This window comes from Gallinula chloropus (genome assembly GCF_964237585.1).
Source record: "Gallinula chloropus genome assembly, chromosome: 11".
Taxonomy (NCBI): Eukaryota; Metazoa; Chordata; class Aves; order Gruiformes; family Rallidae; genus Gallinula; species Gallinula chloropus.
In genome coordinates, this window is record NC_140096.1 from 8709983 (window position 1) to 8723904 (window position 13922).

The following is a 13922-nucleotide window of genomic DNA, read 5'->3' on the forward strand; positions in this document are numbered from 1 at the left end:
GAGCCAGACAAAGGGATGTCTCGCCTCTCAGCGCTGTGCTCTGACTTCCAACGGCTCAATGGCACAGGAAACAGCACTGCTTTGTAAAATAACGCTTGTAGCTAGGGCCGCAAGTCCCGAAGACACCTGACATGCAGATAAAGCTCAGGGCTTTCTCAGCACCCGCTTCTGGGGCAGTTGGAAGCCCCCGGCTTCTGCGCTGGTGCGACTTTACCGCCGCCTCCACGGCCTCTCCCTTCCCGGACCAGACCGCCTCGAAGGGGTCCGCTCCGACGGGCGGGACACCAGCGCTTCGCCCCCCGCCGCGGCGAGGCCTCCCGGAATCTCGGCGGCGACGCCCGGCCCGGCCATGAGGCGCAGGGTGACTAGGCCTGGCCGGGCCCGCTAAGGAGGCCGGGGCGGGGGCGCGCTGCTCCATCCCCGAACGAAGGCGGCCGGGAGCAGGACCTGGGGCGGGGTCGGGCGGGGCTTGCGCCGGGGCGGGCGGAGAGGCGCGGCGTCCCGTTAGGAGCAGCGCGGAGCCCGCCGAGAGCCCCACTGGTGTAGGAGGAGCGACCTGCTGTGCCCACTCCGCCGGGAAGATGCCGAAAACGGTGGGTGCTGCCGGCGCGGAGCGGGGACCCCCGCCGTAGAGGCGGCTCTCGGCGGCGCCCGAGCGGAGCTGGCGCCCGGGGCGGGTGCGCGGGGCTGGGCGGGTGTGGCGGCGCCCGGGCCTCGCGGCGGGAGAGGACGGCGGCGCCCTGGCTACCCGCCTCTCTCGCCAGCCCGGGGGGTACTTCCCGCCTGTGCCTCGCCCGGGAGCGGCCGCGGCCGGTGGCCGCCACGGAGGGAAGAGGAGAAGGGAAAGGAGGGAGTCCTGGGAACGCGGCGCTGATCGGGCGGGAGGGGAGCGGAGCCGGGCCGAGCCGCCCTCCCCTCCATTTTGTGCTGCCCTCCCCGGCCACTCCCTGCCCCGCCGCGGCACCCCCGCCCGAGGGGCCGGGGCGGGCGCGGGGCGGCTGCTGGGTCGGGGCCCGGCCTGGGCCGCAGCTGCCCGCTCGGGACGGCGGGATAACGGCGGGGCAGCGCCCTGCGGGGCCGCCGCTGCCGGCTGAAGCGTCCGGCGGAGCGGTGCCTGCCGCCCGCGCGTGTGTGCGCCCCGGGGCCCGGGGAGCGCCCGGCTGCGGGAGGCGTGCTGGGTGAAGCTTTCGAGAGCCTGATGGGGAATTAATTAATTCTATGGCCGCCTCTCATGTGCTCTGCGAGGAGACGTTGGGCTTTTCACAGCTTGTAATTAGTCAGCTCGAGTTGCCAGGGAGCCTTGCCCCAGCTTGACTCGAAGCGTTTCTTGGCTGGGGAGGTTCTGGTGCTTCAGAAAGTATGGTCAGGTCCGTACTTGACTCTCCCTCTCGCAGCAGGAATTCGGTGACTAATGAGCATGGGGTTTTTCCATTTAATTTCTTCTGGTTGGAGTGAAAGAGTTGGTCCTAGCTCTTCATTGATAAAACAGGAAGGAGCAGGCTGGAAGGCTCTGGATGTTTCCTGGCTGGGAGTGATCTGAAACAGCCTAAGAACATCTGATGTTCAAGCTAAGACTCTAGTTTACATGCAGGAGAGAAGAACTCTAAACAAAAAACTACTCCTATGCAAGTGGAAGTTAAAATGGAATCCACCCTGATTATTTTTCTTTTGCGGATAGTTTAATTATTTTACTCTAAAATAGATACTAAATGGATGTTTAACTGACTTCTGCTTTTCCTGCTGTCTTAAATGCCAGCTCTCCGAGACAATAGCTAGATTATTATTTTTTAAAAAACATCAACAACTTCAAGGATATCAAATTCAAGCCACTTAAAGGTTATGGCAGTGTTTTCTGAAACTTTAGAAAAGCCTTTCTTCAAACATTAGCAATGACTAATGACGAGTTACTTCCTAAAACCGAAAAGATTACAGGCGGCGAGTTCGGCAAGATTAACAGAAGTAGCTCAGGTTAGGGGACTTCTGTGTACAACGTGGTTGAGACCTCTTAGCTGGAGAGTTTACACTTGCAAGGAGTGAATTCTTCTGGTGTGAACCCGCCAAGAAGCCCTGAGTGTGCTGCGGAGACACTTGGGCGGTGAGGTTCCTGCTAACAGGCTGACTCCAAACATGGCACGGCCCTGGCTGCAAGGTGCTGGCTGCAGCTTCTGTCTGCAGACACACCCCAGGCCCGATTCACGTTCTCAGTCTGGTTCTGACAGCAGTTCTGCTTTTGGTGCCTTTAAAAACTGAAGAGATAAGAAGCGCCAGTGCTCTGCCCTGACACTGTTGCACACCGCAGATCCCGCAGAGAGCATTTCAGATGCTTGTGTGGAGGTGCAGAGCTGCAGGCCTCCTGCTGTATCAGCCCTCGGTTTCCTGCCCCATCTACCCCACTTACAGACCCAACTGAAATAATAGTTTAAACATTATGTCTTGAGCTGTGGTTTGCAGGAACAGGATATGCTGGCATAACTGTGTAATCAAGTCTTCATGTGAAAGAAACATGACTACTAGTGTGCTAGCTTAAGATTTGTTAATAGCTGCTTAATTAACAAAGCAGTAAAATGCAAGTGACTTTCCTCAATCAAGGTCAAATGTGGGTGAAACTTGAGCAGTTGGATGTAGCTATATGTGGGTTTCATTGCAAAAATAAATCCATTGTGAAGAAGACAGATGGAGGAAATGTTCCAGGGAACCATTCTGGCTGGGCAGGAAAAACATTTGTGTCTAAAGTGTTTGGTAGCTCTTATCATTCATCTCACCAGGCTTACAGAACATGCTTCTGCATGGCTTGAGCAGCCAAACCTGTTGAGTTCTGAGTCCCTACTCCTCCTTCAGCTAGGCTAAATGTTAAACACATCTAGCTAGGGATTGCTATTTAGCTGTATGAGATTTGCTACAAGTGGCACTATGCTTTGGTGCACTATTAATAGGAATCCAAGATTAACTCTGGTAACCTTTGAACTAGCAGCACGTGATTTGCTGCTGCTAAGTGTAATGCCTGCACAGTTGGGGGGTTTGGTTGCTTGTAGGCTATACAGAAAGTCCATCATGGATCAGCCTGCTGACCCTGCCATCCTCTCCACAAGAAGGCTCCACAGTTTTATTTATCTAGTGATCTTTATAGCTGAGCAACCAAGGCTGGTTTATAATTTTGTTGTTCTGAAAAGCTTGCTGGCTGTCAAGAGTTAAAGCACACACAGATGAGGGCATACAGTGCCCCACGCTTTGTATGGCAGGGTGGTGGAAGTAGCTGAGCACTAAGACTCCTCTTGCTCTTCCCCAGTTGTGAGAAGTCTGTTTACTGGCTGTGTTTAGGCTGTGGTCTCATGCTTGGTGACGAGAGCTCTGGTCTCTCATCCAGTCATGTCAGGTTGGGCAGAGCCTGTACACTCAGCTCCAGATCCTGAATGAGCCGTCATGTTGGTGGCGTGTCCAAACACCATAGTTAGTCACTTGAGCTTTAGTATTAAAAAAATTCTTAGTTGGGTAAATGGGAGGGAAAGCTACATCTTTTTTTTTTTTATCAGTTGTGCCCGTTTAATGGGCTGATACTTTACTGTATTTTTAGCTGTTAGAAAATAATTCAGTACTGGGTTTCATTAACTGTTTCGCCTATGAATGTACTTACTTTGTAGCTCTATGAATGGATACAACACAGAACTTGAAACATGAACATCTAGATGTTGTGTATGAGGTGAACATTCAACTGTCCCATCAATAGTACTTGTGCAATTGTGTTTTAGGTAATGTAGTCTTTACTCGTTGTAGAAAAATGGGTTTAATTGGAGCTAATCCTGTGAATACAGAAAGCTTCAGACTAAGATAGGATATTGTATTGGCAGAGTGAAGTATTTCTCTCAATGTTCAGAATGTGAGTCTCCAGGTTTCTAGGGCAAAGTGCTACTGCAGAGAAAATCAACTTGGATAATTATGAAGTCTTCAGCATAAAAGAACAGTAAGATTCATAGGCCTTGGATCTATGATGCTATTTCAGATTGGTTTTAAAGGTATTTCTGCCTTTTCCCTTAATAGTAATAGCCAATAGGGCCTTCAGGATCCACATCTGTATCTTACATTGGTCATCCAAATTCCCAGTTGGACTCCAAAGCTACCTAAAGTGTATGTTCCTTTGTTCTTTGGGACATGTGAATAGGTTGGTTTAGAAGAAAGGTATCTGAGACTAGGGTAGATATCAGAAGAACCTACTGGATAGTTAGTTTCTTGATGTGTAGCTACTTGCTATGAAATGCTGCAACAAGATGGCAGCTGTGAGCAGAGTGATTGAAAGTTGAGGGGGGAGTGTGGACTGTGATGGAAGTCATGACCTGATGGATACCTTTCTTCTGATGCCCTTAGTTTGGATCCTCTTGTGCTATGAAGGAACGCTCGAAGCATTACACATGCCTTCTGTCTTATCCAAGGATCAACCCTTTGGAGTTGTCTCCTCCTTTCCCTCCCTCAGTGTATCTTAGGAAGCCTGGCAGCACTGACCAAAGTTAGGCTTTGATGCAGCGTGGGTACTTTCAGGAGTTGGACTCGAACATCCTTATGGGTCCCTTCCAACTCAGTATATTCTCTGATTCTACTTGTTAGGCAAACTCAATCCATTGTACCTTTCTTTCAACACTACTGGGTAGGTGGACTTGCTCTAAAAACGTGTGTTTGACAGCTTCTGAAGCCCTTGCTTTATACAGGAGTCTGTGTTACCGCTGTTGGTGACTTTAAGATGAATGTACTTCAGAAGCAATAATAGCTAAAACACATTGAGTGTACAGTGGAACCAGATAAACTATGGGACTGATACACAGTCAATTCTCTGTAGCTTTATACTTGTCATGGGATTTTACAGACCAGAAGAGACCTTTGCACTTCAGCTTGTATTGTCTTCATTGTCTTGGTTCCTGGATTCTGCAGGGATAGCAAGGTGTTACCCCTTGTGCAGATGAAGCAGTTAGGCCTGGTAGCAAGCAAAAGCTTCTGTTGGGTATTTTTGGGCCTTCTGTGTTAAACAGGGAGTTTAAAGAATGCCACTGATAGACTAGTATTCGCTTGGTTTTTACATCCTGGTAAAATCTTGCTTCACCTTCTTGTGGCAAGCCTTGTAGTGAACTGCCCGTGTTGTGCAGGAAACATCAGTTGTCATGGCTTCAGACTGTAATGAGCAAGAACTGCTCTCAGTAGTCAGGATCCATTTCTTAAAACTTTAATGTTGGGCCTAAGAGTGCTAATCATACTAGAGATTCAGGAAGATTGAACTTGTTACTTGAGTTCTTTCTTTTGTTGATGATCTCTTGATTTGTTTCTCGAGGCAGATGGGTGAGAAGCTGGTTCATAGATTCAGTGGTTTGGATTGGAAGGAACCGTACAGCCCATCTAGTTGCAGCCCCCCTGCAAGGGTCAGGGATGGCCTCCCAAAGCCCCATCCAGCCCGGCCTTGGACACTGCCAGGGATCCAGGGGCAGCCACAGCTTCTCTGGGGAGGTTGGTGAGGTGCACACAATAAAAAGAGCCTGAGGGAAGCTTTAGATCTGCCTCTTCTGCTATAAGAATCCTCTGGGGAAAAGAGTGCTCAATACCAGGGGCTGCTTATCCCTTGCTGCTTGCAAATGACAGGCTGTACCTTTTTTGGGCCTGCGAGGGGTTGCAGCACTCAATCCTGTCTGATTAATCACCCCTGCAGGTTAATTACAATTCTTGCTTTCCTTGCGAGGATAGTTCATGAGATGTCTTAATATGGACTCATCTCTGACAGGAAATGGCATCACTGCCTCTAGAGGAAACTTGTTTCAGTTGTTTTATGTCTAATGTCTGCTCTGAAGCGAAATCCTCCTGTGCAGATCTCGCTGAAGACCGAAGGTAACCACAGAGAGCTGATCAACAGAGCCCAAGCGATTCAAATGCCTTCTGTCTGCTTCTCGTGAGGCTGGCTGTGCAGGGGGAGCAGGCCCCTGCCTGGGTTGCTGGGCTCTGCATGTCCTGGCTGATCAGCTGCCCCCTCAGACATTGGGCTGGAGAGGTAACTCTGGCCGCGCTCCAGATTGCAGAGGAAACTGACTAAAAGCTTCCTCTGGCGACGACGTCATCTCCTGGCCTCTTTCCTGGCGCGGTGCAGCTCAACCAACCTTATTTGGCTGACTTCTTTTTTCCTTTTTTTGTCTTCTTCCCTTCTGTGCAGCAAGAGGGCCGCCTTGAATTTGCACAATAAAGCCGTTATCTGTGCCTAATCCGCTGTTCTGGGGACCACAATGGAGGTCTGCTTGGATCTCCGCTCTAACTCCTCTGGTCCCCGCCTCCCAGTGTGTGTGTATCTGTCTGCTTGTGTACTAGATTGTACATCACCCTTCGAGGAGTCTCTCTGCTGCTTTAGACACTATTGGAAAAGAGGAAATCCTTCCCTGCCCGGGAATAATCCAGGGCAATTAACTGATGTAAATTAAGAGCACTAGTAAGCAGCCAGTTAATTGCTTGCTTTTCCCTAGGGGTGTTTGGGAAGAGCAGGAATTTGCATAGTGCAGCCAGTAATACTGCTTCAAAGGAGTTTGTTTTTATCCCGTCTGAAATTTCTAAAGCAGGCTAAGTCTGTAGATTCGTGGAATGCTACTCTTTCTGGCAAACCTCTTGGAAACAGCCACAGAAGTGTCTCAAGGTGGAGCATTCTACAGTTTTGGCATTTGTGGGCATAAACCCCACCCTTCTGACTCTGGTAGCTAGTGATGACTTACTGCAATGTGTAAACGGTTGTGCAGCAAACAGTTGTCAGGGCTGCAGGAAGGGATGGTCACCTGTTAGAAAACACATCATCTGCAACTGTTTGGAGATTTAAAACCTGAAAGGGCACAGAGGTTTGGCCTTGCACTGACTTGGGATGATTACAACTGCAGCAGCTGGGCCAGGCTGCCCAGAAAGGTTGGGGAGGCTCCTTCTCTGGAGACATCCAAACCCGCCTGGATGTGTTCTTGAGGGATTTAGTCTGGGTGATCCCACTCTGGCAGGGGGTTGGACTGGATGATCTTTCAAGGTCCCTTCTGACTCCTAACATGCTGTGCACTGTGGGTACATCGGTAGGTGAAGTAGTGCTGCTGCCTTCTGCGCAGCTGCGCAGGACATCCTCGCTTGTCTGAGTGTGCCCTCCTCCGGGGCAGTTCTGGGACACTCAAGTGCCTGGCCTCTGTATAGCAGCCTGTTGAACATGAATGAAATGGAGAGCAATCTTTAAAGAGGTTTTTTTAATGGTGACTCCTGCAAAATGCTTTTTCCTAGTTGTTCCAGCATCTCTGAAGCTGCAGTTGTTCTGAGGAATGAGTTGAAAAGCACAAAGGTTGGATGAAGGAATAATGTTTGGTTGATGCTCTGTTCCCAGGCTAAGAAATAGGAGCATTTGGCTGTGCCACTGCGTTCCTCTGCCTGTGGCGATTGCTGGCTGAGGAGTAGCTGCAGGCTAAGGTGCAGGAGTGCTCCTAAAGGAGTGAATGGAAAAAACTCTGAATCTCATCTTATGTGTAGAGAAAAATACAGTTAGGCAAGAATGGGATGACAGGCTAGGAGGGGGAAAAGAAAGACTCCTTTCTCTGCCAGCAGCGATTCCGTGTTGAGGAAAACAGAAGTCTCAGAAGAGATCAGGAAGAGGATAAGGGGAGTAATAAAGAGGGGCATGGCATGTGTGGTTCAGATCCATCTGCGCTCTTGCAAGTTCCTAGCTCTCTTGGTCAGCTTGTTTGGTTCATGGAGGGAGAAGGAGTGGCTGTCCAGGAGTGTGAGTGTTGTAAAGTCCCTGGGTTTGTGTGAGTGCTGGTTTTGTGTTGGGTTGTTGGGGATTATTATTCTTTCTTCAGGGGGAGGGGGTTAAGTTGATGTCGGAGAATCTTGAGTGCAGCATATTGGAGAACTGGTATTCTGTGGTTGTGTGCCTTCCTATGTTCTTGAGGTATTTTCTTTTTAAAGCCAAACTGATGACTTCCTGCAGCCATGAGCTGTTCTTGTCTGTCTGTATATCACTGATTTTTTTTTTCTTTCCCCCTTCTCATTAATACAGTTATGACTCACATTTCTTTTCCTCTCTGGATTGGTAGAACTAGTTATGATGGGGAAATGACTAAGTACAGGAAAAATCTGCCATTGCAGTCTGATCAATCACTTAGTCACACCATTTAATAAATTTATTTCGGTTTATATAGCACAGGCTAATAAAGTATGGAATTCTGGGCTAAATCTTTCCTTGCCATAGCTTTTAAACTGTGCTGAACTTGACTCTGAATATGCTATTATGTAATAGTGAATTAAAAAAAGAAGTATTTCTTCAACAGATTAAATGTGATTTGTATTAAAATCCAGAACTTGATATCATGTTAAGATGATTGTCATCCACAGGGCTTGCAGAATGGCAGCAAATGATTCTGTAAGGGAGGAAAAGCAGTTCCATTGCTGATAAATTTAAGCAATATCAGGTTGCCTAGTAATGAAGTGATGATACAAACCTCACAAAATATTTTGTGGTCCAGTACATCATCCTATATGAAAACGATCCTGTTAGTCCCATTAGTATAGCAACTGACTGGCAACCTTGGTTTTCCAAGTAGAAATTGTAAAGGAGGGATTTGTACGTATGCATTAAAGGTAATGGTTGCTTGCTGATTCATTAAACAGACACTTTAATGAATGATTGACCTCTTTAAATGTAAGTTAGCAAGAAGGATATGGCACAGATCTTTATATAGATATCTTCAGAAACGCTTCCTCCCTGCGTGCAAGAGGTGATGCCTGCAGAAGTTGACCAATGATATATCTCTGCAGAAGAACTGAATAAGAAGTGGCATTCCAGATATTTTTTTAAAGATTTAGCAAAGTAATGCAGACCATTAGTCCAGGAAAGGGTCATCAAAACAAAATTTTTACATGGTGGGGTCCAGCACTGCAGATGATGCTCCAGGTGAAGCATCATCAGTGCTGAACACAGCAGGACAGGTGGTTCTTGCTGTGGTTGATGCCCCCAGGGTGTAGGTTGTCCTCTGGGCTGCCAGGACACCCTGCGGGCTCCTGCCACCAGCACCCTAGGTCCCTTTCTACAGGGCTGCTCTCCAGCCATTCCTCTCCCAATTTAGACTTGTGCCTCATGTTACTTCTCTCTGGGTGCAAAATCCAACATCTGTTCTTTTTAATCATTCTGTTGATGATTTTTCCAGTGCTCCCATCTACTGAGATCGCACTGCAAGCTCTCCTGGTCCTTGAGAGAGCCAACAGCATCTCCCAGTTTATCGTCAGCAAACGTGCTCTCATGCTGCATTCACCTCCTGCATACAGATCGTTGATAAAAATACTGAACAGCACTGGCCTTAGGATTTAACCCTGAGGAATGCTGCTGGTGACCAGCCACCAGCCAGATGCAGCCCCATTCACTGCAGCCTGTTGACCACTGCCAACCAGGCGGTTCTCCACACAGAGCACTGTGAACCTGCTTTCCTCTGATGGACAGCTGGATGTATGCTGTGAGGGATGGTATCAAAACCCTCACTGAAATTCAGAAAAACTGCATCCACCGCCTTCCCTTCATCTGTTACATGTGTGACTTTATAGTAGAAGGATATCAAATTAGGACCTTCCCTTTGTGAACCCATGTTGACTGTGCCTGATGATTGCATTGACGCTACTGAAAGGCATTTAAAGGACTAATTAGTTGCTTAATCTAATAATATCTGACCACTAAAACAGATCTTCTAATAACTACAGGTCAAGAAAGCAAAATTGCCTAGAGTGTTAGACATGACTGCTCGTTCTGTGAGCTGTCTCAAAACTGAAGATTACTAGGAGCTTGAATAACAGAGTCATAAAAGGCTTCTACTACTGCTTGTAGTACCTGAAAGCTCTGTGTTGGGAAGGTATTGAGCTTTGAGAGTGACCATATGCAGCATCATAAAGCACATTATCACTAAACTAAGAAAGGAGTTGGATAAGCAGTATGTCTTAGTCCTCCTGCCTGCAGCTGGGTTGTGCTGCCTTTGTTATGGGAGCTGAACCGAAACTTCCTCTTCCCTGGCATGCTGAGGTGACACACTTTCCTTGCTGCTGTACTGCTGGTCCTGTGCTTCACAGAACAAGCAAGGGGAGCCTCTGTTACCTGAACCCCAATGTCTTCTGCACTGATGGGCAGTGTGTGTACTTTGGGTGCTGTGGTGACAGCCATACACACGGAAATGAGTTAAACACCCCTATCCTCCAGGTTTTTAGTTGTTTTTTATCTTGCTCTGTGGCTTGTTACTACCATCTCAAGTTTAAGGTTGACTGCAAGCTGCAATGCAATGCATGATGCTCAGTTTGAATACCCCTTTGCACACCCAACAGAACAGGACGGAGATCTTTTTAGCATGAGGGTACATGCCAGCATCTCCAGCTGTAAGAACGTTCCACTGTAAGGTCTATTTTGAATCTCTTTATCAAAAGATAGAGCAAATACAAAGTAACTTCCAAACCACCAAAAGATCAGAGCAATCAGCTGAAGACAAGATGTCCTGGACTATACTTGCTCCAGCAACATACACAGGAAGCACAGTGCTGTCTTAGTGTTCTGACAAATGTTGAATAATTAGAACTCTGACAGAAGGCTGTCCTGCTACTCCCCTGCTTCTAAAGTTCTGACAAATTTGATATAAGAGGCTTTGTTGCTTGCTCTGGACTTGCTTCACCGTTGTGCAGTCACCTCTGCCACTAAGTGTAATTTAAGAGGTGACAGACCACTTCTCCCATGCATAAGCTTTGAAAGTGTCTTTCATACTGCCAGAAAAGATGGTTGGTGGGTGTGTCTCTTCTCTATATAGAACCCCTCAAGTTCCTATAACGTGTTTCAAATTTAGATTCACTTCATCGTAACTTCTCAGCAAGCTGGTTCCTTCAGTTTGGAGAAGGTGTCCATGGTGTCTGACTCTTCCTTGGCGTCTTGGGACTGTGATATCTTTGCAAATTATGATGTGCAAATGCTTTGGGCTCAGAAAAGGTTGGCACAGAGGACTTTCCAGTAAAATGCTTTTGAAATATTCTCATGAAAACTCTGATTTGGCAGTGTTTGGAAGGATTTGAAAACAATTTGGATCTGGGGGGATTCGGACAGTCTTGCAAACCACATGAATTCATTGTTCTGCCATTCCCTTAGAGGAAGATGGCTTATTAGATGCATTAAGGTGGATCTATTCGCTTTCATGAGCAAGAGTAGTTAGCTGCTCTTACTGCTACTAGTGTTCTGGAGATGTGCAGTTGGGGATCTGCATGCAGGAATGTTTAAGGAGCCTCAGGCTTTGATGAAATTTGGATTAATGCCCTCAAATCCGATGCTGCTGTTCCTTAGCATGTGGAAAAAAACCCCGAAAGTGTAACAAAAAGAACTTTATACAACATTTCTGAAAAAGAAGCTACGCTCTCAAGTGGACTTATGAATGCCCCTTGCAGATGGGGGCTTTGCAGGCTCCCTGCATCTGGCTACTCTTGAGTTTTACTGTTTGCTTTCCTAAGTTATATTTGCATGTATGTTGACTTACACAGGAGGTGTATGCAGCATCTGGCTATTTCTCTTCCTACTACTTCGTGGTGTTTCTCAGTTTTGACCACCAGCTTCAGGAAGACCACGACCAGTTTGGCTTACCTGTATATCTGGTTGCATGAAGACAGTCCATCACATGTCTAGAAGAGGTTTAAAGGGTCTGAATATTGAAACCACAAATCATGCAAAGGAATTGCTCATACTTATTTGATACAAAATGTCAGTTTCTACCATCATCACTACAAATATTTAAGTGAAGGTCAGACTCTCTGGTCTTGCAGAATTATTGGAAAATAACCACCAAACAAACCAAAACACAACTGTGGAGACAGCTACAGCCTTTAACTCAAGTCCACCAGGTAGAACTTACGTTTAGGTAGCTGTAACTTTGTTCAGTTAATAGACTTTGTGAGAACACCCTGAAAGACTAAGGGAGGAAATACTCTGGAGTGGAAGGGGTAATTAAGTATTTTCTGATATTAAAATAAATCTGTTTAGGTTGGTTTTTTTCTTCAGTTTAGTCAGGCTTTCTGTGAAAGGCTGCCTGATGCAGAATGTTATTTATTTTTTGCATCTGAAAGAGCCTTAAGTGATGCCCTCTACTATAGCTGGTTTTTGGCTGCTTGGTCTCATGATGTCTATGGACCTGATCTATAGAAAGTCCAACTACCATCTACCCTTATTCCTGTGCATTGTAAAGGTGGTATGGGATAGAGCTGTATTTAAGAGGAAGGCACACGTTAATAGGTCTTGCTTGACTGCTGAGATTTCTGGGCATTTATCAAGGTCCTCATGTGTACACCTAGGTCTCAAATAATAACTGAAGTTTATCAGGCATTCTTTTCTAATAATCCAATTTCAAACTGTATATTTCAAGAGGTATATGAGTGTGAATTTGAGAGTGTGCATTTAATTGCAGCTTTAATGAACTGGGTCAACTTGGTTGCATGTTTGAGAGCTTTGGTTTGCCAGCACTCAGGTGTATCTCCAGTGTGTGTGTTCCTCCCCTGCGCTGCCTCAGCTCAGCTCAAGAGTTGTGCCAGTGCAGCAGGAAGGTGGGTTAGCAGCGTGGGCACACGTGGTGTGGGGTGGATCTCACCAAGGGGTTGGTTATGTAGCAGAGCTGCTGTGAAGGATAAAGCCAGGAGTGCCTGGGAGTGAGGTGTAAGTGGTTCAGCAGAGCAGCCCATCTCACCCAGCTGTACCCAAAAAGCCGCCTTGCCTTCCTCCTGCAACCTGTGCCCGTAGCCGTGCCCCTGTGTAAGCGCAGTGAATGGGACCAGTGAAGTGGTTCTGCTGGAAAGAACGCCAGAGAAGTTGTTCTTAGGCCCTGCTTGTGGGGTTGCCTGGGGTGCTGCTGTGAGCCCAGAGAAGGCAGTGGGAAGGCACAAGGCCATTTGGGATGGTTTGTGGCGGTGGGGGGACCACACCCTGCGTGTGCTGGCATCCTGCTCTCCTCCCTGAGCAGCTCTGTGCCCGCCTGGGAGCCCTTTGGGACACGGGGTTCTCTGTGTCCTGCTGTTGTAGCTACTCCCCTCTATATTAGGAAGGCTCAAGTGCTTGGACTAGATATAGCTTAAAATAACAAAAAGTACTTCAGTAATCACAGGCTGGTCTTTTATAAACTGCGTGCGGTCCCAACAGCTATTCAAAACCTAAAATAGGCTGGAGGCGAGGGAAGCAAACGTGGGTGGGGAAACTGAATATTAAAAAGCAGAACTGCTCCGTTTCAGGGAAATCCTGCGTTTTAGGGAGCTGTGACCGAAGTTGATATGAGAAGGCAGCCAGCCTAAATGAGACCCTGTACCGAAAGGAAGTTGCTGGATTTGTCTAAGTCACTGGAAATGATAAAACTGAAAATCACAGGATGATGAAACAACTTTACCTCACAGTTGACTGTGCCTGTAGTTAAATTTGGAGGGATGGCTCATAGTCTGGGCAGCCTGATCCCACAGTAAGGCTGTGTTCTAGCTCCTAGAAGTCTGGCTATTGTTCAGATACTCGGGCTGTGAGCCGGCCAAGAACTTGATGTGCCACACCCAGGCAGTGCTGTGGAAGTATGAAACAGGCAGCTCTGTGTTCTGCTGCCCTTCTCCTTACCAGAGAGCTAAAATGCTAGGAGGTGTCTCTTGGTCGAAGAGCAGAGGAGTGTATGAAACAGATAAACATACTTCTGACTTGTTCATCCAAACATGCAAACCTTTTGGAAGGAAGGGCTGTCACAGCAGCTATCTTAGTGCTGTCTTCCATATGGAAAGTCTCTTGAATGACAAGCAGAGAATCTGAGCGTGGCTTTTTTTTTTATTATTTCTTTTTAAATTTGCCCTCAATTCCAAATTACCTCTAAAACATTTCTTAACCACAGGTCAATTTAGAGACCTTTACAAAGGGATTG

General features: G+C 47.3%; 1 protein-coding gene across 1 annotated transcript in view; it reads left to right on the plus strand.

Moving 5' to 3' along the window:
* Positions 1-529: 529 nt before the first annotated feature.
* MSN (moesin) overlaps positions 530-13922 on the plus strand; it is a gene marked incomplete at its 3' end in the record, with an annotated part of 40125 nt that continues 26732 nt past the window's right edge. The window contains exon 1 of the mRNA XM_084269027.1: positions 530-593. Coding sequence (XP_084125153.1) covers positions 582-593 — 12 coding nt within the window. The 5' untranslated portion in view covers positions 530-581. The remainder of the gene's footprint in view (positions 594-13922) is intronic.